The sequence below is a fragment of the Magallana gigas genome, chromosome 9 (assembly GCF_963853765.1).
Source record: "Magallana gigas chromosome 9, xbMagGiga1.1, whole genome shotgun sequence".
Classification (NCBI taxonomy): Eukaryota; Metazoa; Mollusca; class Bivalvia; order Ostreida; family Ostreidae; genus Magallana; species Magallana gigas.
The window spans coordinates 2,494,335-2,517,617 of NC_088861.1; the positions used below are offsets into that span (position 1 = coordinate 2,494,335).

A 23,283-nucleotide genomic window follows, 5' to 3' on the forward strand; every position below is an offset into this window, starting at 1 on the left:
AGTCTATGTGATCAGTTTTGCCATGTCCATACTATCAGTCATACTATCAACAAAGAACTAGATTTTACAAACTCCTTTAATTGCATGTATAAAACTATTATTAATTTAAATCCAATCTTATCAAAATAAGATGGTAGATATGCATGATCATATTCTCACTTTACAAAGGAAATTGCAAGTAATTTTCATATTTAAAAAAATACATAGATTTGGAATAAACCAAGTCTTATTGTATTTAGCATTGAAGGTGTAAAAATTGACAACAAAAACCAGTATTTTTCAGAATTGTTTTTTAATTTCTATGTGAAGTATAAGATAATCATATCAAAAAGTGCAATTTTTAAAGTATCTACAAATAATTTTCTAATGTGTTTCATTTCATAATGCTTTCTTTAATAAATTCATACAGGAGTGATCAAAACTTACACATACTAAATGGAGACAACTCTGTATTCTATATAACATATATATGACTAGTAGGTAGCTGCTAGCACCACCACGAAACAGCAAACAATGAGCAATGTACACTGTGTCAAACCATGAAGCTCAACATATAAAACAAACCCTGTTATGTCATGAATTAGGAATCATGAGAAATATTTTGATCAAAACAAGAGGTACATGGTTTTTTTTAAAGAGAAACACAACATGTCTAAAATTCACACCAATAAAAATGGGAAAAAAAGTGGAAAAAAAACCGTTCCTAAAATAGATATACAAATAGACAAGATATCAAAATTGAGATAAAAAGTTTGAAATCCACTAGAATTTTAGTTTTGTCTGGTGCAAGTTTAAGAACTTTTTACAATAATAAACAATTGAAAGTAATACAAAGATAGGCACTTCAAATTCTTCTAGGTCATTTTTTAAACAACAAATATGACTGTTTGGTAATTGTAATTATAAATCTGTAAATTTATATTAAGAAAAAAAAGATGAAAAAATGATGCGGTGTTCTAACACTCAAAAACACCAAATTTTTTACGATTTTTAAAAAAATCTAAGGCATCTAAATATATGCCATATCACAGATATATATATCAGCAGCATGTCACAAGAAAATATTACACTTCATGCAGGCATTATAGAAGACAACCCCCTTTCTCTTTGTTTTAATACATCTATCAACCCTCCTTTTAAGATATAATAATTATATATAGCACTTCTATGGTAAAAATATTAAATGCATGAAAAAATTTGAAAAATATTGTCACAATAAAAATCTACTGTCCTCTATCTTAGATGGACATTAAGATGCCATAACTGGTATGGAAGCTGATTCATTAGAAGGCACCCAGTTTTTGAGAGTCAGTTGCTCGAATTCTTCTGGGATGGTCTGGATGCCAACATTTTTGGGCTCGAGATATGAGGAGGGGATCTCACGAGGGGGGATTTTAAATGGGGGGATTTCTTTGTACATGCGCTTCTTCTGAGTCTGCATCTCGATCTCAACCTGGGCTCGGTCTCGCTGAGCCTTGGACCACAGCTCAAAGTCTAACTGACTTTGATTGAATGTACCGTGCATTCTTCGCCTGTAAAGATCAGGAAAGACAACTCTTAAGTCATTACAACCGTGTACAATGTCATCATTATAAAACATGTGTACAAAAAAATTGTGTGTAAATTTATAGATCCATTTAAAATGATTATTTATCTTGGACTCACAGAAAAATGAAATAATGAATCTATAAAGTAATGTCAAAAAGATTCCAATAATTCTTGTGAAAAAATTAAATACAATTAATATTCATAATTAAATAAAAATAAAATACAATTAATATTCATAATTACTCTTTATTCATATATTTTTCTTTATTCAACCTATCTACGTTTAATTGGAATCATTTGAATTATGGGTTAGTCCATGCAAGCATAATTAATTGAGTTTTTTTAATATTTATAAAGTTGAATGTAGTGAGCATCTTGGAGAATCAATACTAGTATAATATAGAGATTAATTTCATCAACAGATCTCTTTAACTTGATCTGTAGATGCATGAGTTCATTATGATATAAAAATCATGAATATATACTTAAATATCAATAAAAATATCAATAAAAGAAACTCCTACAAGCCATGTTCAATATTAATTCAACTCATATAAAAAAATTAATTCGGCCAATTAAAAAAATTCTAAAACACGTACCAGCTCTAAATTTCTAATTTGGAAATAATTAATAATCTAACTATTTTAATCAAGCATATGATAAACATAAATAACTGATATGATACATTTACAATCAAATGAATTATTTTTTTTCAACACCTCTAGGATACGACTCTTTTGACTGACATTATATAGTCAGGAGATCGTTCTAATTATTTACTTGATTAACTTCTATGGTCCTTTAACCCCTAGTTACAGTATTTATAATTGAGTGATTAATATTTTACAGTGAAACACGGTTATAATGAACACATTTATAATGAATTGATGCTGACAGTGAAGTTAATTTTATTCCCTGTAACTTAATTACTTGTTGTAATCTTTGCGGTTATAACGAATTATGCTTAACGAAGCAAAATCGCCCTTCCGTAGCACTTTGTTTTACTGTAATGTATGTTAAATGATATTTTATGAAATTTAATAACTTGACCTGTCTGCTACAGTAATGTTGAGTTTTCATGATGGCAGACAGGTGACATATACAGGGGTTTTTCAAAAGTGGTTATTTTTACTAACCACATTTGGGGGTTAAGGAAGGAGTCTTTTCTGGTTTTCGACTTGTCTAACGTATATTTGATTATTTGTTCATTAAATCAAGATGAAAGGAAATTAAAATAGAATAGTATATTTTTCGTTCTTTTTTATTATCATACAACTTGGCATATAGAAAGTAATCAATGTTTAGAATCTAACAAGGACTATATTTTTGGCGTAATATTGGCGTAGGAAAATATCACATGTTTCGCGATTCAGAATTTCTGCAGATTAATGAGTCTGTGTTAGCATTTTAAAAACAATAACATTAATGTTTGATTTTTTTACTAATGTGAACCAATGATATGATACTTGGGTTTCAGAATATATTTTTAAAATATGATTTGCCTATCAAATTACATTTTTATAAGCTTTCTAAAGCGCCCATTCTATACATTGATTTTTGTGAAAAAATCACTAAAATCAGTTTTTCTCTCTTATTAAATGGTCAATGTATTAGCTTTTCTGTCAATTTATATCTTTATATAAAGTCTTCATTATAAATAAAAATCAGAAATATTTTATTATTGGAAGCATAAATCTTCAAAATTTAAGAAAATTAGAGGAAATGCGGGCTAAGCAATATCTTCAAATTTAGTGTAAATATTTATTCCAATTTAGTAGTATAAACTGATAAACATTCTGATATTCTATCATTTCATTGAAGAAAAGAATCTTCAAATCTTAAACAAATGTCTACAAAACTACAAAGCGCTACACTTATTTTCATCATCCTTTTCGTTGAGGAAAAAGGTAGTGACCTTGACCTGACCTTTACGCAAAAACAAAAAGGTCAAATTTGATTTAACTGATAGAATCATTTGGTAATATGATCCGTTTGACTGTGTCAAAATTTCATGAATTTCTATTATTATAAGAAGTATGTTTGATAACGAGAAGACTCCTTCCTTAAAGGAGAATGGGAGAAACAATTATGGTACTGCAAGAAGAATTCTGTAGGGTTCTTATAGTGGGGATTGAATTAAAAGGATCTATAATTTAGTATAGTTAATTTAATTCAAGAATAATTAAATGCAAGTATGTAAATAGATTATATTATTCAGGTATATTAATGTATGGTCTGTCCACAGGGGCATCTTATCCACTCTGCTCTCTAATATGACATATATGTGAATAATACACTGTATGATAATAATGTATTATTTGTATATGTCATATAGAGCAGAGTGGATAAGATGCTCCTGTGGTCTATATTAATTTTTTTTTAAATTGTTTTTGGGAGGGGTGAAAAATAAAGAAAAACTATATATCAAACTATGTAACAATTATTAATACAGAAAGGTTGAACTGAAAGGGAGGTAATTCTGCATAATACCAATCTGAAATCTAGACTAAATACCAATAACTTACCATTTTCAATGTTAATGGGACCGTACTAAATAAAGGTACACGAAAATTAGCAACACAATACAGATACATATAATACCAAGCGAAATAAGCACACACAAATGTTGATGGTGATCAAATGAATAGAATGATTTCGATGATAGCTGACAGTTTGAGAGATTAAATACTGTAAATTCCTTATTTTACGCAAGTACTTAATTCCGCTGTTATGTGTCAAATCAGGAAAATATAAAAACGCAATCACCATTTTCTTGTTATTTCCTATAGTTCAAAACTGTATGAAAAATAAAGGCGAGATTTTAGAATCTGCGAGGATTGCTTCTCACGATTTTATGTGGAAATTAATTCCTTGCGTTTTATTAGGAATCTACAGTACATTCATCAATATTTTATACAGAAATACAGGGTATACACATATACATGTATTATGATAATGTGTATCAGACAGATGTAAAACCTGCATGAAATTCTCTGTTCAACTGATGCTAGACTACTGTGAATAATAGACAGCATGTCACATGGTATGTCATGTGATCATGCAGGTGAGTGTCATCACATGCTGATCATGTGACAGTGTGGTGCCATTATATCAACATGCGGTGAAAGAGAAGCTGTCCTATCTATTCCTGATCTATTTTTAGACTTACTGAAATTTCTCCAAGCATGCATCCTGCCTCTATATCATAAGATATTGAATATTACATAAGTCTCGCTTACAGATAGATATTTTTACGTAGTATGTAATGTACCATGCTCGTTAGCATTTCTCCTACAAAGGTATTACAATTCATGCAACACACATGCTCATATAAGGGTAAGCAAAGAGCATCTTTTAATTTACACATGCATTTGAGAACTAAATTTTTTTTACATGCAAAGACATTTAACATTTGTTTTGTTAAAATACAAGTACCACCTTTAAGATAATATAAATTTTATTGCATTAACTTCAATTTGGTTTTTTGTTGAATTAAAAAATATTTTAACCTTATAATTTGATAATTTTGCTTTCAACAGCTGAATTCATTTTGAGTCCATGCCAGAAAAATCTAGTAACTGTATAAAAGGCAGCCATGCAGAACATTATCCAAGAGCACTCGATAGATCCACTCAAAGCAAGAGACAACTCTCTGCAAGGTTAATTAATCGTGTCGAAAGTGAGTTACCCATAACCTTCACACATCACTGAATAGCTACAGTTCAATGACTACTGACCTGCTGGCCATGCGAGGAGTGCTCTCTATGTTGTGGAGGGGCATTTCTAGCCACCTAACGCTGTCCGTGCCTTGTCGCCCAAGTGGAACCAGGGGCAAGGGAGGCAACTTGACCTGCTCGATATCTTTATCGGTGTAATCATTTCCCGTCAGACATCTTAGAATTGTCCTCTCCTCAGCGCTGCGCTCGCGACCCTGAGATAACAGTGGGTCCCGGAACGCCTTCGTGGCAATCTACAAATAACACATACTCTGTCAGAATTCATGATCGGTCACCCATATAGACATAAATTATACAACATATTGGACAAGATTTCATGCTACAATCAATAAACAATGAAAGTGTAAGACCCAGACAATGATTAAAATAATTAACTTAACAGTTACAGGTACATGTATTACAAAACACGAACAATCTCACGTATGACCTTCACCTGATTCAAACCATTCAATAAGAAAATATCTTTACCATGTACATATAATAACACTGAAGCATCATTCACCATTTTGTGTGAGTCCTTAGTGTGCTCTTTCACAGCTATGTCAAGTTTTAATTGTATTATTTTTGCACTATATATTATGTATTCTTGATTACAACATTATCTACATTACAAGTTTTATTAAGACAAAAAGAGATATTTTTATTGCAAATTCTGTAAATAGAGATGTTATATTATTGTATAATATATATATAGAAACATTATTTCACTGAATTAATTAGCCAACAAGTATTACAACACATAAGTCCCGCTACCCATGTTACAAACTACAAACAGAAAGTTTAGTGTCAGATATTGGTTACTGTGGTGTCTGGTTTCCATGGATACCATGTAACCACGGATACAACAGGTGAGTGTTGCATTACCTGTGCTGGTGCTGTGACCGGCCTTGACTCAGGGACATTAAAAACTACCTGTATTTTGCACAAAGTTTCACATTAGACAATAAACAAAAGATATACATGGTGCATGAACACAGCTTTTGCCCCTCTAGCCATGCCTGTTGTTTTGAACAGTCTTACCTTAAGTATTTTGTCTTCAGAAAGCAAGGAGTTCATACAGTAAAGTTAGATAACTCACTTCATATAAACATTGTGCTATAAATTCAGACAAAGGGTAAAAATGGAGAGATTCTGTCATGTTTTCTTTGATATCATGAATAATGCAGTGAGCAGAAGAGAGGAATATAGCGAGGCTAAATCTAGCCAAAATCAGAGAAGGGAAAAATGAACACACATGCACTCTTGAGGGATCAATTAATTGGTGGCTTGCACTAGCAATCTCAAAATCAAGTGCCTATTGCAAAGTCAATTAGAGAGGAAAACCCAGGCAACATTTGTCAAGCAAAATTCAGTGATTGTTTTTGGCAGTCAAATTTTTAAATGAAAAAAAAAAATAAAGAAATACACAAACATCAAATTTAATAAAAGAAAGAAGCATTTCATGAAAGGTTTTTATCAATGCTGTTACAATCACTGAATAAACTGACAGAGAGGATGGTTGCCATGACTACCTTGTAGTGTTGATGGTCAAACCGTCGCTTGGCAGCAGCCATGTGCTTGCTCCATTTGAGACAAGAATGCTGATTGGTTAGGAAATAAAGAGGATTGTACTAAGGGTATATATACAGAGCATGAAAATTCCCCTGAATACAGGTAATATCTAACAAGATGAAAGAGCTCAAGACAGAGAGGATTCAGATAAGGCAGAGTGTCTTTTAACATATGCCTGTATATTTCAATACAGTCATATTTTGTTAAAAGGAAATACAGCACTGGCATTTCTGTATTTGTTCAATACAAATTGCTAAGATGAGGCATGAAAATAAATGTTCAACAAAGTAAGAAACAATAAAAAAAATGATTCTGTTGTAGTCAAGTTTAGGTATATCAATTTGATGCAGATGAATAATAATGAAACCACAGTAAATACCGTAAACCAACTTTTATATATTTGCGAGCGAGAAAATATTTTGAGGTTTGCGAGAGCTCCATCGTTGTGAATATTTCTTGCGCTTACCAGCCCTTGTCGTCTGATTGTCATAACAACACAGGTCTGTTTAAAGCTTACTCGCAAAAATTAGTCGTTGAAAACCAGTTTGTCTGCAGTAAATCATAAAATAATGTTGTCTGGAACAAAAGTTGGTTTACAGTGCATATCCAAGTAATATATGGACCACATGTAGTTTATAATCATCATCTTTTAAATTTGATTGGTTGGGAGCTACAGGAAGGTTAAATTTTTGGAATGATCTTTAAATTTAGGATATAAACTGATAAATTTTGGTGGTTCAATTTATACATGTGTGTAATCAAAGCTTTAAGTCTAAAAAACCCAAAATTTGGAGGATGATAAATGCTAATGTAATATCAAAAAGATCAATGATGTAGATCTTTTTCTGTATATGTTAATTTATCACACATTACAAAATGAAATTTTGAAAGAACTATCAAAACAGCACATATACAAGTAGACATATTGACATACAAGTACAAACTTAGTCCTTTTAAGTTGATGTTCAGGTTGGGAAAGCAAACACATTTTTGACATTTTGCAATGAATGGAAACAGAAACATTAACTATGGGAAACTAACATATTTTCCATACTACGATAACTGGTAAATATCTAAAGTATAAAAAAAAGCAAGACACTGGAGTTTTCTATAAAGTAAGGAAATACCGGGTACATGAATGTCACTACACATGGGAAACAGAATTTTCATTTACCTTTTTCTCAGAAAAGTACACCTGGATTAAAAAATCTATTTGTCTTACATCTACATTAAATTTTAAGTTGCAACTTTTATTACTCATTTGCTCTAAAAAAAAATCTATAGATTTGTGCATCAATCAGTCTAGAATAAATGGGGGATAGGGAGTAGGCATTTACCTTGATAGGAGCTGGTCTATGTCCGTTTAATGCCTGGGCATAGTACTCGGAGGGATCCATGGTGTCTAAAAATACATGACCCTGAAAAAAAAAACAGCATGGAAGAGGATTAAAGTTAATCAATTTTCATCATGCATTTTTTGATTTTCAAATACTGATTTCATTGGGACGATTTAAAAAAAAATTAGTTAAACTAAATGACAAAATAAAAATATATGTACATATTAAATATTACAAGGACATATTGTACCTAAACAGTGACTTGCTAGTTCAATATATACATACATGTTCTTTTTAAAAATTTCCATGTTACAATTATTTTGCTTGTACATGTATATACTCTGTAAAAATGCAATAATCATATAAAGAGGCATTTTTCCTTAATCCATTTACCGGTAGGTAATGAGCAAACCTTTTCATTAACAAACTCCAAGTACTGTTTATGCAGCTCTCGTTTCCGACGATCGAGCTCTGGCCAATCCTCTCCATCCATCACGTCAATGATTTTCTCCCGGAGAGGTTCATACACACGATCGTTCCACTTCTTGTGTAACATCTCCTTCTTTCGTAGATCCAGGACTTCCTTGGAACTCACTACATTCTCCATGTCCTGAAATTAGTCAAAGATGTTAGAGGATTTTTTCTATAGACAAATTATTTCCCTGCATAATTTAGTCTAAACATATTCTTTACTGTCTGTATACAACGCTCCTTGAACTAGAGTTGTCTCCCATCATACAGTATAGCAGTATACATTTATATTTCATACAGGTATTTTGTTTCATTTTTGCCCAAGTCATTTAATAATCATTTCTTCCAATTCATTTTTCTTTCATACATTCAGTTCTGAAGTGTCTCAAATATATTTTTTAATAACATATTTTACAATGAAGTTGTAAGTATTCTATTATAATAATCTAATCCATTATATACATGATTTACATAATACTGGTAGTTTCAGAAAACAATGAATTGTTTCTGTTATGTGAGGCGTACCCTGACAAAAGTGTTCTCCACCTCCAGTAGCGGGTTGTATAATTCACGGGCTTCTTTAGTCTCCACATCAGATCTCTCCTGAAAAAGTCATTGAAAATTAAAAACCCTGTCCCACCTCTCAAACGACACAGTTATACTACCTTGTTAATTAAAACACAATCTAAACATGCAAAGGAAATATATATGAAAATATATAAATACACAGTTCAAGAAATAATCAATACATTTTAAGCACCACTTAAAGAATGATTTTTACATGTACAATTTCATGTCTTCACTAAAACAAAAGCATGCTCATATACTTATTTTGGAAAGCAGTGTTTTATTGTTTGGCATGCATTAAAAAAGTAACAAAAGCCATTAAAAAGGGGGAAATTGAGATTATAAAGAACAAAAAAAAAAAAATTGTGCATTATAATATAGAGTATAGAGTCATAGACATGCAAATTGTCAGATATAATGCTTCAATAAAAAAAAAAACACAGAGAGAATATTCACAGACTATTTTATATACAGTTTTTAAGCTTTAAAGATGCTAAATCAGGCAACAGGGTTAAATATTATTTAAAAGAATGCATGTCAAATAAAAATCTGGAGACAGCTGAGAATATTAATGGTATAGCCTTGGTGTTTGCTGATCACAGACCACATCAATCCATGCATAATTTCCACGCATTTTCATTTGCATGGTGCCCTACCTTTAGGTATGTAGAGTTGACAATCTGAAAATGTATCTAATGAGCTGAGAAAGAAGAAAAAACTACAAACTACAGACCTACACAGAAAGATTTGTGCCCCATTCCCAAAATATGACCAAAATAGAGATTAGTGAATCAAATTGTTTTTTTTTTCTTTAAAATAAAAGCAGCTGCAAATCAGTAGACATTTTTGTTCTATCACCAAAGTGCAAAAATTGATTTTAAGAGGTGTTCAAGTTTCAGTTTTAATTACTATTTAATAAGTGCTGCATCCCTCATAAAATGAAGATTTTTATTTTGATCTAATTTTAAAATTTCTGTGCACTGTGTTTATATAACTGTAATATACATGTACTATGATATAAAAATTGAAAATAGAATAAAGAACATATCAGGAAATATATTTCAAAGTGAAACTCAATAACATATATCTATCCAAAGACATGCAATGTGCTTCCTTGTTGTGAAATATAATCATGACATATATATAAATACTCTGTTCTTTTCTACAATAAATAAAGCTATATATACATGTACATTTGACCAAAGAGAAAAGAGAAAGAGCAATACAATAAGCTATAAAATGACATTTGTATACCTGTTTTTCTACCCAGGCCTGAGGTATATCAAACTGTAAGAATAAACATTATGAAAGTTCAACCCCAAGCAATTAATAAAAAGATGTAGTTCCCAGAGAAAGGCAGACAAGATTGTCTTTTGGGGTGTTTACATTCAAATGCCAAAGATAACTATCTGGCAAACACATGCATCTATACACTTCAGACAGGCTACAATTTTCCCTCTATTATAAAACAGAGTATTATTTGAATTTGGAATTATTTTGATTCTTGGAATTTAGGGCTTTTAAGAAAATTCCCCTTAAGTAGACTAACTTAGACAAGTAACATGAATTTTTATTGTTTGATGTGTTCGTTTTAACTAACTAAAGTCAACTAACATGAATTTTTCTTATGGATAGTCTAAGGGCATTTTTCTTAAAAGCCCTAAATTCCAAGAATCAAAATAATTTCGAATTCAAATAATACTCTGATATAATAATATGAGAAAAAATCAACAATATTTTTTTCAGTTTTTTTTTTATATATATACAGAAGAATCATATAGAGGGATGATATATGAATTTAAATATACTCTGGTATATATTTATGAAAAGGTAGATAATGTCGACCTCATATTGGAATCATGCAACAAGTTCATAATGGTAAGAGGTTTCTTTCGCTAGTTTTCTATACATTACCTGCAATCCTTTTACTGTCTTCTCATTCAACCAATCCTGAACACGGAGAGTCTGCCCTATCAAACTTTTGGAATCTACTTTAGACTGGATAACAGATGTTGACATCGGTCTTCTTGTTCGTTTTCTATACACATCACTTTTATTCATTTTCTGTGTGAAAAAAAAAACATGCAAACAATCATGAATATTGAATTTACCATAGAACTTACTCGATTTGTCATCACTCACTCAGACTAAAAATTCTTCGCCTCTCGAGGCAGTCATTTCACTTACAAAAGAACTGCAAGATTTTTCATAACAAAGAAAAAGAACCATTTTAAATATAAATGCTGACAGCTGTCAGTTAATAATTACATGAATATGTTTATGTTCATTTCATAAGATATTAGGATATCCTACTCAAATGGCTCTGCAAAATCAATTTAGATATGCAGATAAAAGAGCACCATATTTAAAAGCAAAAATTGAAGACAATAAGCAAATATCTTACCATTGTTCTGATATGATCTTTACTATCAATCATCAGCTCATCCACTACATCCGACGAATGAACGCTAACCTTTCCCCCTGGTTGTTTAACACATAATAATGATGCCATGACTTTCTTCCCCACCCCTGGGGGCGAGTTCACTTGAAATCTGGATCAAATATCCTGAAAATAAACAGAGAAGAGGTTCAGAAAGAAACGAGCCTCCTCACCTTCTCTCCCGCGTCCGCCATATTTCAACAATGTGACGTCACATAGAGATTGGTCTATCCGGTAAAATTTGTATTTTCAGTGAAATTTGCAAGGTTTTAAATTTTTTACCAATGAACAAGAAGTCCATGTAAATGTCATTAAATACTAGACGGTTGAAATGAATGAAATTAAAGTTAAAGAAGAAAACACGAAACAAACAATCAATGAAAAGTTCACTTCCTTAGTAATGCCCTAAACTTCCGGGAAGGGAAATCACTCCAATATTTTGAAGCAGAAGTGCTGAAGTCTTGGACGATGGTAATGAAGCTATTGTTTCAAACTTTTTATTTTTTGATTCACCACATACTTTCCCCTAACATGACATAATTTGATATGTTATGAAGCATCTACATATTCATATTGACGCATAATGTCTATGCAACACTTCATATGACAATATGCTTTTTGCAAAAGAAAGTTTAAACCAAAAAAATCGACTTTGAAGATATACATAAGGTCTATCTATTTAGAGATAATGTCATGCCATATGGTTAAATGAGCTCATTATTGATAAAAGAATATCAATATTAAACAATTAGTGTTTATTCAACAGATTCTTTCCCAAACAGATTTGTTACAAGGTATGATACATAAATATCGTACTTTGTTAACTAAATAAACATAAAACAAATTGATTTGACCCCTCCCCATGTATAAATTTATTCAAAGCATCATAGATCTCATCCTTTGGGTGAAAGGTAAAGCAGGACTTTGCGTCGCTATATCACATTCATAATTCTAACAAACCCATGTAGTGACTGAGTTCATTGCATTAAAGTCTGTCCCAAGTTATTGCTTCCATCAATTTTTGATGATTTTTAATAAAAATACACATACCTGTGAAAGAAATACAATTGAAATCGATGAAAGGGAATATATCCAAGGTATCTACATGAAACAATTATCAATTTTCACTCATAAAATTTCACAGGAACGAAAACAATTTTCTTACGGAGATTTGTAATGGGAAATGTTTACATCTTTTCTCCATTCAGAATACACTCGGAATACATCGCGCAATTTTTTAACATTATCATCCGGGCTTTTTAATGGCTGATCCGTCAATTTTTGGATGTGTATTGAAACCTAGAGGGGGCGTTTCAAAACAGATAATATGGACATTTTTCATATTAGTGGATGAACGTATTTGAGCACAAAAGTATTTACTACATGTATTATCACTGTATTATTGGAATATCAAGCAAAAAGTGGTGGAAGCAAAAACTCGGGACAGAGTTTAGGATAAACCATGAAGGGCTCTCCGGAGAATAGCTGTACTTGAAAAAAAAATTACTGTTACTTTCATATAAGAAACCTATGCTTGGAAATGACAGAGAGGCCTTGATTTTGCCATCTAAATATAACAGAAATAACTGCACTGTTTTCTTTTCCGCTTTCAAGCTTTCATGCAATAATTTGATACTTTCTTGAATTAATTTAATTACAAATAATATATAAGCACTAAAATTAAAGAAAAAAGAAAGACTTCTTGAATCTGCAAGTATCCTTTATGAATTTAACAGCACCATAAAATAAAATTTATTTCATATAAAGTAATTGATACATATTTCATACTGAATGATTTTGTTTAGTCAGGCAAGCTTGTAAGAAAGCTATTACTTATAATTTATAATTCAGTTATGACTGATTAAAAATAAGGACCAAAAGTAAAGACAAAAATAGCAAAGTCATAGAAGATTTAGTTTTGTCCAATGAGTACTGTCAGACTTTCACTCATTCATCCACTTTAAATCTCTCCTTTTACCTAACTGTAATTTACACAGTTTGTCTCTTTATATTTTGGAACTACTATAAGTACTCTCTCTCTCTCTCTCTCTCTCTCTCTCTCTCTCTCTCTCTCTGTACAAGAGGAAAGAATTCTAAATGTTTAATATGCTCTTGAATAAATAATCTTTGAAAAAAGAAAAGAAATTAACGAATAACATTGGACAGATTGTTAGGTCAGACTAAGCGGAATTGGTGTATACGACATTGTTTTTAAGTCTCTTTACTTTTCTGAGAGGGATTGTCCTGAATCTTCTTTCAATTACCATAATTCTATTTCTTTCAGAATTTACTGGTAACTTGTAAATCTAACATGTTTCTCATCTGTCCGATATTTGAATCAATACATCATATCAGTTTTTATGAAGGAAAGTTAAGGTGTGTTGGTAATTAGCTTTTAGAAGTACAAGCCCTGTGTTATTGCCTTAGATTAGACCCTAGCTGAAGCTTGACTGGTTTTAATGACCTTCTAAATTTTAAAATCTTGCATATAAAAATGGTATTAAACATCTGTTTGTAACATTTCTGTCTCATAAGTTGAAATTTATTGTGAAATTTTAAATCACAGATTTTTTATTCACAAAAATAATGATGCAAATCTCCTATCAATAAATTGAAGGTTGTATTACCATTACATTTCATAGCTAGGAGTTAATCAAAATTTAAATGGAAAAATGAAGTACCGGTAGATGCTATTCATGGCAGTCATTATTTCCTGATAGAAATGTGTTTAAAATGAAAATACTATAAGACAATGATACAATTCTATACGATAATAGAAATATAATCTTTTGAATTGAGTGCATGTGAACTTTAAGTTAGAAGGCATAATAGGTAAAACTATGTTATATTGGAATGGATACTTCCAGTGATTCTCTCTCTCTCTCTCTCTCTCTCTCTCTCTCTCTCTCTCTCTCTCTCTCTCTCTCTCTGTTGGATACTTCAAATATACTTCAAATACCTGATGGATTGGAGCATGGAGATGCTGTGTGGGCCATTGAAAGTATTCATCAGGGGGAAAAAAATATGAATTTGAAATTTTTTCAAGAATTAGAATTTAGAGTCATTCTCAGTTGAACTCTTACCTAATTGACACAAATACCAGTAATAAGCAAAATGTTCATACATGCATGTTGAAATGATCTTATAAATAATTCTGTTTATTAAAAATGAGCATCTACTGGAAAAGCACAGGAAAAGGGGTTTAAATATCCAAGTTAATCAAATTTCATTTTGATATTATTTTGTTTTTACTAGTCTAAGGGAACATTTAGTATATATAGGTATCAAAGTACGGTATTGTGTACGTATTACATATAATAAAATTATCAAGTTATAAATATTCAGTTGATCTCCCTACTTTAAATAAACATGCATAGATATCAGTGAAACTTTAGGTTAATTTGCATTTTCTTGTAATGATTTTTGACATTATACTAAAAATTCACAATGCCTGGTATTCATTAAACACAAGTACTGAAAGAACCTGGATAACTAGTTTGTAGGAGTAAAATGAACTGAACATACTCTGTTGTTACATTTCCTTGTTTATGTTTACAGATAAAATATCATATAAATATGTAAGGTATTAGGCTAAAAACATCCTCAAAATGCACAGATGTTATTAAAAGATGCTTACTTACTTATAGACACTTACTAACAAGATAAATCAGTGGAACTTCCAAACACACACACAGCCTTTTGTCCTAACTATTCCTTCATAGTAACATGGCTGCCGCATGGAACGAAATGATTTAATCTTTTTTTTCTAATTGTATTCAAAAGCTTGATTAGAATGTATAGAAGACAAATGTTTAAATGTTTCTTTTGGGGTTTGTCCCCAGTGTTGAGGCTCGGATTAAAGTCCAGGGATTATTGGCAGATTAAATGTAACAATCCGCACGCTTCGACGTCATTAACACAATGTGATCTCCAAAGATGCACTGGTATTGATGCGTGTGTTCATTCTATCATTAAACTCATCAAAAAAATGTATTTTGTTGATCGTCCAGGGGGTAATATAATCATGTTGGGTTGTATTAGAGACAGGACAGTCTTAACCTAGCAAATGATGAAGGTACACTTTGGATCTAATAGAATAGTTTTGTATCTTTAATATACTAATTCAGGTAGAGTAGACAATTTTTGTTGTTAAAAAAGGTTTTGTAATGATGTATAATGCATCATGTACTTTGATTAATCTACTTTTTTTTTAAAAGTTCAAACTATTAATTTAATTTAAGAAGTATTTTATTTAAGTATATAGATACATTGAAATGGATTGAACAGCAGGCATAATGCCTATTTATGTTCTCTCCTGTAGTCAAGGTTTAATATGAGAAATTATATTATTTTATATAAGATATATGCATATATATTAATGCAACTGAATTTTGTATAATAGATTAATATTATAAATAGCATTGGAAGGAGGTACAGTGCAAAAAATAAAACAAATAGCTTATGATAGGAAAATGAAAATAAAAAAAATAGAAAAATAATAGTTAATTGCTAAGGTTGAAAATAAAAAAAAGTATATGTAGTGTAGAGAAAAAATGAGAAAGAAAAGAAAAAACACGTAATAATAACAAAACAGAAATTGATAAAATGGAAAGTTTGGGGGAAGGGGGGTGGGAGGGGGAGGGAGAGAACAAATAAGCAATAAAAAAAAATGAAAAGAAGGGAGTGTAAGGAAAGTTCAAACTATTACAGAAATTTTATATATATGTTTGGATGATTTCCTCTGTGTAACATAATCCTCTTTAATTAGTTAAGCTGAAATGATTTGATTAATATATGCATGGAATTCCTGTTTCAATATATATATATATATATATATATATATATAACCCCACTTTCTTCATTGATTCAAAACGGAGACATGAATAGTGGTCTCTTTATCTGGGATAGAGAGTACTCTAACGTGCAGAACTCTATATATACATTCAGAAAAATTCCACTACTCTTTTTGTGTATAAAAAATACATGATTGCGTGTTGTGTTTTTGGGGTGTGCATGAGAAAAAGGAGGAGGTATCTTGTCATTTGGATTTTTATAGTTTTTGACCCTTTTAATTGCAGCTAAATCTAATAAAGATAACTAATATTACTTTACATCAGACTTTTGTGGGTTTCATTAAACTACAAGATCATCTAATTTTGGGTCATTTCGATCATTTGAATACCTCTACCCAAACTTTAAAATGTCAAGTGTCAGTTAACTATTTAAAGAGGCTTGGTGATAATTTTGGTCAAAAATTATTTTTCCAATTTTATTGTTTACAATGCTTCAGTAAGGCATTCTTAATAGGCAACCAAAATTGAGTGCCATTTGTTGAATTATAAGTGAGTTTATACAGAGCTTATAATTCTTTGCTATGACTAAACAAAGCTTTTGTTTACATTTGATTGTTGAAGTGAAAATTCCAGTTTTAGACCTAAAATGAATGTGTTTAACATTAGGAACTGTTTATTTATGTTTAAAATGAATAAGAACACAAACAAATCAGCTTGAAAAAGTCTTCCGATTCAGAGAGAAAATTTGTAGAATTGATATAAATTTGTATTCAATGTTTTATATTGCAAACCTTTTTTGAATCATTGTTCGACGTTCGTATCAAAAATGAATCTATTTAAGCTTATTGGTAACGATGATCATCAAAATCATCATTCAGATATATTGCAGCTATAGCTCTGTGTTCTATGCAGTTTCCCATATACTAAGAATTTTTTAAAAATGTTTAAACTAGAATGCCTTTACCAAAAGGAGATTTTTAAAAAAGTAAGACTATTGAAGGTTTAAGAAATTGCAAAAAACTCATAACTAGGTTACGCAACTTTTGAGCCACTTCTTTTAATGGGTCCAAAGTTGCATCACTGAGTTATGGCTTTTTTGTGCCAGTGTAGAGAGAAAAAGTGATAATTAAATCAAAAATGTATTTCACATTAAAATTCAAAATCAGGCACAAAATAACAGGTTTTCAACCCAGCTAGTACCTGTAAAAGGCAATCCGAAGTCTCTGTAATATTCATGTTTAAAACTAAATTCCCCCACCCAGACATTTCCATGTTGACAATAAGGTGATCCATGCAAATCCATTTCCTCAATTTTGATGCAATCATTATTTGCAGTGATTTATTTTGTCCCAGTACAAACTTTATGCAAGATTCGAACCCCGAAGCAAATATCGATTGGGTCTGATTTGATGTTCCTGTCATGATGTAACACATACATGTACTAATTTTTCAACGTTTATTTTTTTTTCATTTTTTGTGTTACGTTACATAAAAACATAAAGGAGTTACCTTTAGAAAAACAATTTCCTTGGACACGTACTGGTACTTAAAGTTTTTTTTTTACCTATGCATCATGCATGTTTTTATGCTAATGTACATTTAAAATAAACAATATAGAGTTTTACCTACCGGTTTTCGAGTGCCTGTTGGCTGTTATAGAGGGACCTTCATATTTTCTGATAGGATTCAGATAGGGCTGTTTAGACCATTGTCAATAGAAAATGTCTGTGTTATTGCTTCATGGAGAGAGCTGATAAATCAAAGCTCGGGAGAGCTTTTAAGGACTTAGAAAAATTTATCGCTGCTTTTCAAGAGCTTGTCTAACTGTCGGGCTGACTAAATAGATAGTTCAGGGGGGCCAAATCCACGGGATTATCACCCTAGTCAGAGCCCCCTAATACCGAAATGTACCTCTCAATGTTACGTAGAGAATTCGAATGATAACCAAACTATTATTGATGAAAAATGGCTCTATTTGTAGTCTTGAGATATGATTTGATATGGCATCAGAATTCCCGATTACCCTTCGATATTCCCCGCAATGTGATTGAGTGATTTGAACTCTCATTCGTCCACGAGTTCTTGATGTTACACAAACAAAAAAAGGATTTTAGCATTTCTTAACAATGCGAAATTAAGCGCTGGTTTTAATTCATCTCCTTTTAATTAGCAGTATATTGTAAGATCAGGGACTAAATCTATCCACCTGACTCCGAGGGCATTTAAATCAAACACTGTATGTACATGAAGGTTCCTGCTTCAAAGTTGTGTTGTTGTGAGAAATAATAGCAAACAATTCTAAAGGGACTTTTTTAAAAACAATCAGAGATAACTGCTGGTGTTGTGATTTATGAAGTTTGTTCCCACGCATCCAGAGATGGGGGATGATTTTAAGAGGAACCCCCAATTCCAGGTTATGGGTCTGCCTGTAAGTATACAGGTGTACATAGGAAAATACTTAAGCTCTAGAAAATTGTTCATGATTACAACATGACTTCATGATGAGAGTCAAACTGAATTGTTTGTTGAAGGGCTTTTTTTTTGCTATGTCATTTGAATTATTCGATTTTGTTATTGAATTACTACTACTTTGATAAGCTTTCTTGCAAAAAATCAAGATACCTTACCAGGCATTTCTGCAAAATACTAGAGTATGCAATTTCCTATTAAATGATCTTCTTGAAAATACACTTGAATTGCTGATTTATGAAGTTTGTTCCCACGAATCCAGAGATGGGGGAAAATACTTTAAAAGCTCTGGCAAAATGTTCATGATTACTACATGACTAAGACTTCATGATGAGAGTTAAATTAAATTGAATTGTTTGTTTAAGGGCTTTTTTTAAATGGAAAAATGATGATGGAAGAAGGCTATGTCATTTGAATTATTGGATTTCACTCATAGATTTTTCTTCGAAAATGTAGAAGGGAACATTTGTGTGTTAATGTACTGTTTCCAGAGTTTTAGCAGTCTCTATAGAAAAACTGTCATGTTGCATTGTTAGCTGAGAGATAATTAATTAGTTTCCCAGTTTTTAATTGTAGACTATTGTATGAAATCCAAATCAATGATAAAGGCATTCCATTTATTTTGAATCTGTGATTGCATTACTACAGTGTTCATTGAAAATTAAGCCTTCTTCAAAAGGGGACCGATAAAAAATGTATTTTCATATTAAAACGATGCATGCATTGTGTCTATACTATTTCATAATTTCTGACCATGGCAAGGGACTACACTATGACAACTGATAGTTACATTAGATAAGTTTCTAATTCATAATTAGTAGGTCTTAACAATCTCCAATCCTCAGCAATATTCAATAACTCTAAATTATATGATATTTTTTATTTGTACCTTAAATCTGCCTTTATATAGACAAGTTGAATAAGTCTTGTAATGTTAATATAACACATACATGTAATTATTCAATGAACTGGTTGGCTTAGTGGCTTCTCGGAAATCTAGTTTATAAAGAAAAAGGGGTTCAAGCCATCGATTTACCAGTACAACCATTTCTCCCTTTCTGTTCTGTCTGTCTGTTTCTCTAACAGTTGTCTGCCTCCTCTCTTTGTCTTTCTGTCCATCTCTGTCTCTCTCTCTCTCTGTCTCTCTCTCTCTCTCTCTGTCTGAGAGGAATGTGTTACTAATATACAGTTGAACCAATAAACTTAAGAAAGTTAAATTAAACATTGACATTCAATGAATATTAAGCTCAGACTAAGCATTTTTTTGGTGTAGATAGTTTTTGTTTTGAAGTCTCTCTGCTTTGCTGAGAGGGACTCTACCAAATCTTCTTTTACCATAATTCAGTTTCTATAAAAATTACCTTGTAAATCTAAGTTAATAATATCATTTGTCAGATGTTTGAATCCACCATAACCTTTTTACATAGGAGAGTTAAGGTGTGTTGGTAATTAGCTTTTAGCAGTATAAATCCTGTGTTATTGCCATTGGCAAAGATAAAACCCTAGCTGAAGCTTGGCTGATTTTGATGACTTTTTAGTTTTAAAAACTTGAAATAAAAATCGTATTAACCATCTGTTTCTAACATTCCTGTCTCTTATTAAAGTTTGAATTTATTGTGAACTTATTTCAAATCACAGATTTTTTTTTACAAAAATAATGGTACAAAACTGCAATCAATAAATTGAATGCTGCAATACCATTACATTTGCCACATTCAAAGAAAGAGTCTCAATTAGAGAATCCTTAATCGAAATTTAAAATGGAAATTGGAAGTACCGCTAGATACTATTCATGGCAGTCATTATTTTCCTGATAGAATTTTTTACAACATGAAAATGAGTCTTGAAATTTACTTCTGGGACAATTAATGGACTCTTAAGGAAAACTTTTGAATCAAGTGAAAGGTGTGAACTTTAAGTTAAGAAGGCGTGATGGGTAAAACTGTTAAATTGGGAGGAATATTCCAATCTATATTTGATTTGCTTGTGCTAATGACAATTTCTTAATGATAGGAATAGTATATATATTGTATGTAAGTGTATGTATACTAGAAACTAGCTGCAATAATGTAGCCCTCTACGATTTTGTATATCTGATGTTTAAAAAAAATCAAAAAAAAAAAAAAAATCGGGAGAGGGCTACATTATTGCAGCTAACTAGGAACTATTCCACATTTATAATGGGGACAAAGAAAAGCAATATATTTGCCACTCTCCTATAAAGTTCTATTGAAATCCAGCACTAATTTGATATTTTTCAAAAAACTTCAGTAGAATTCTATCAGAGAAACTCTATCTCTATGATATCAGGAGACGATTACTGTGACTATCAAATTCATGTCAGAGTTTCTGCCCTTAGAGGGTTATAATGAAAATTGTGTCATAGCAAAGAGCTTGGATGTATTTCTTTTGCATTTATACTTAATCTTTAATGATATTTGTTTCATGCCAAGCATACTTCTGTAATTAAGATGAATTTTTTATCAACATGTATTTAATTCTTTAATTTTTTTCCTCCTACCTACATGTACTATACACAATTCAATTAACAACCTGAGGGCCATCATGCTTTTGTTTTGAGATGGGGGGGGGGGGCTATTTTTATAATCATATAAACAACCTTTTATAAACATAATTATTATATTAATTGATTGATTCTGAATTTTCTCAGGACCTTTGTTATGAATTTGACTATAAATTTAATTTAATTAATATGTCTGATCGAATTTTCTTGAAATTGCCCAAAACCCCCCTCTCCTCCCCTTCTAAATTGCATGTCTGGAGGTGTATAAATTTGGTTTATAAAGCCTGAGACTCCAGCTGGCTTTAAATAATAGAAAAACTCTAGATTTGAGCATGCTCATCCTTTCATATTCAAATTGAATCATGTGGATGCTTGAATCATTATAAATACTTTGAAGTGTTGTCTTAATTCAAAAAGTACAGAAGTAATACACATTAACAACATTACATATATGGTAGAGTCAGGTTTTATATGATTCCTAGTAAAGCTCTGCATGGCTCAGTGGTCAGGTTAAATGGTACAGTGCTGGATTTAGATGCCAGAGGATCCAGGTTCAAAACCCAACAGAGGCAATATTTGTCTCTGTTACACATACAGTGTACTTTGATCAATGGGATTTGAGCAAAGTTCCAGACCGACCTTCTGATGTTGGTTGACTTAGTGATTAGAAGAACCAGTCCCACTTTCCCAACCCAATCAAACCAAAACATAACATGTTATATAGTCCAATAAAGGAAGTGAAAACTTCCACTTTACTGCTGCACAAGTTGTGCTGTGAATAGGATACCTCCCTCCACCCAGTAAGTATGCTTAAACAAAAACCTTACTTTTACCTTTCTATCCTGTTATCTATCAACACTTTTTTGTCAATTTATTCAATGCACAACTTTTTATCCTGATTCAGATGACAGAAGTTACTAAAGGTACATAAAAATCTTGAGCTTCTTCAAGAATCTAAAAGGAAGACTAAATTCCAAAAATTTACTTTTCCCCCCGAGTACATTTCGAGAGAAAAATTCCTTTCAATTTTTATTGCTAATTGCACCTGTGAATTCGTTATCTCAACTACTGATCGAGTTTCAATATATGTTCTAATTAATGTTTGCCTGTTTAAAATATATGAAATATTTATCAAAATGTTGATTCCGTTTTTTATGTTATAATTAAATTATGCTACAAACTTCAAAATACTTTTGACAAAGCCAGAATCAAAAATGAAAAAATCCTCCTACCTTTTGAGCTTTGTACGTCCATTGCAATATCCAAATGTGTACTGCAAATGTGAGGATTTTCGTTGGAAATGAATTTCTTTGATCCAATTGTTTGAACTTCTTAAATGACTGTACAAGATTGTTCACCTGCAAAGCGACGACTTTTCTCAATAGATTTTCAGACTTTCATTTATTTAGTTCTGTTATTCCGCTTTTTTCAATAATGAAAATATATTCAAGTCTGCTCAACAATCTTATCACAATTTCCTTTGGTCATTTAAATAAACATTTATCACGAAAATGTCATTTCCTTTAATGGGTATTTGGAGTTTCTTTTCACCTAGAAGCTGTAAAATATACCCCGTCTAAATGCAGGTTTATACTATAGCCTGCACTCAAGGTGTGAGCTAGTCCAAAAAAATTTCTTATTCCATTTTAGATTTTTACTACACTTAACGGAAAATCGGCAGATTTCAATGGTTTCCATGCGGTGAAGTGTCTTTTTTGGAGCTCTAACCTCTGTCGTATTTCTCAGTCTTAATATTAACCAGCTAGCTTAGTAATAGAGAAACGCTTCAGAAGATCACAACAATCGCTTCATCGGATTTATTTATCTTTGGGCCTTGTTGAAATGA

General features: G+C 31.3%; 2 protein-coding genes across 25 annotated transcripts in view; one reads left to right on the forward strand and one right to left on the reverse strand.

The window, feature by feature from the left end:
• Positions 1-277: 277 nt before the first annotated feature.
• On the reverse strand, positions 278-23,140 carry LOC105334066 (protein FAM228B). 20 transcript variants are annotated; one of them, XM_034475961.2, is made up of 13 exons: positions 11,616-11,870; positions 11,126-11,275; positions 10,466-10,498; positions 9,868-9,891; positions 9,170-9,247; positions 8,586-8,783; positions 8,174-8,254; positions 8,011-8,031; positions 6,797-6,865; positions 5,286-5,518; positions 4,718-4,746; positions 4,074-4,098; positions 1,313-1,532 (listed from the first exon to the last, which is right to left on the reverse strand). In XM_034475961.2, the coding sequence occupies exons 1-12, from the start codon at positions 11,721-11,723 to the stop codon at positions 4,085-4,087; spliced, it is 1,038 nt and encodes a 345-aa protein (XP_034331852.1). In that variant the 5' UTR covers positions 11,724-11,870; the 3' UTR covers positions 1,313-1,532; positions 4,074-4,084. The 20 variants fall into 20 exon arrangements, with proteins under 20 accessions (XP_034331837.1, XP_034331840.1, XP_034331841.1 ...); XM_034475946.2 differs by lacking the exons at positions 4,074-4,098; positions 4,718-4,746 and adding an exon at positions 22,670-23,140 and having other exon boundaries at positions 278-1,532; positions 11,616-11,777; XM_034475949.2 differs by lacking the exons at positions 4,074-4,098; positions 4,718-4,746 and adding an exon at positions 18,074-18,228 and having other exon boundaries at positions 278-1,532; positions 11,616-11,777.
• Positions 11,988-23,283, forward strand: part of LOC105334064 (profilin-4) — a 43,595-nt gene continuing 32,299 nt past the window's right edge. The window contains exon 1 of one of the 5 annotated variants that reach the window (XM_011437368.4): positions 11,988-12,122. In XM_011437368.4, the coding sequence (XP_011435670.1) occupies positions 12,120-12,122 (3 nt within the window). In that variant the 5' untranslated portion in view covers positions 11,988-12,119. Of the gene's footprint in view, positions 12,123-15,605; positions 15,779-18,496; positions 18,873-23,283 lie in introns of those variants that run through there. The other 4 variants (XM_011437367.4, XM_011437369.4, XM_066070664.1 and 1 more) reach the window with 4 other exon arrangements.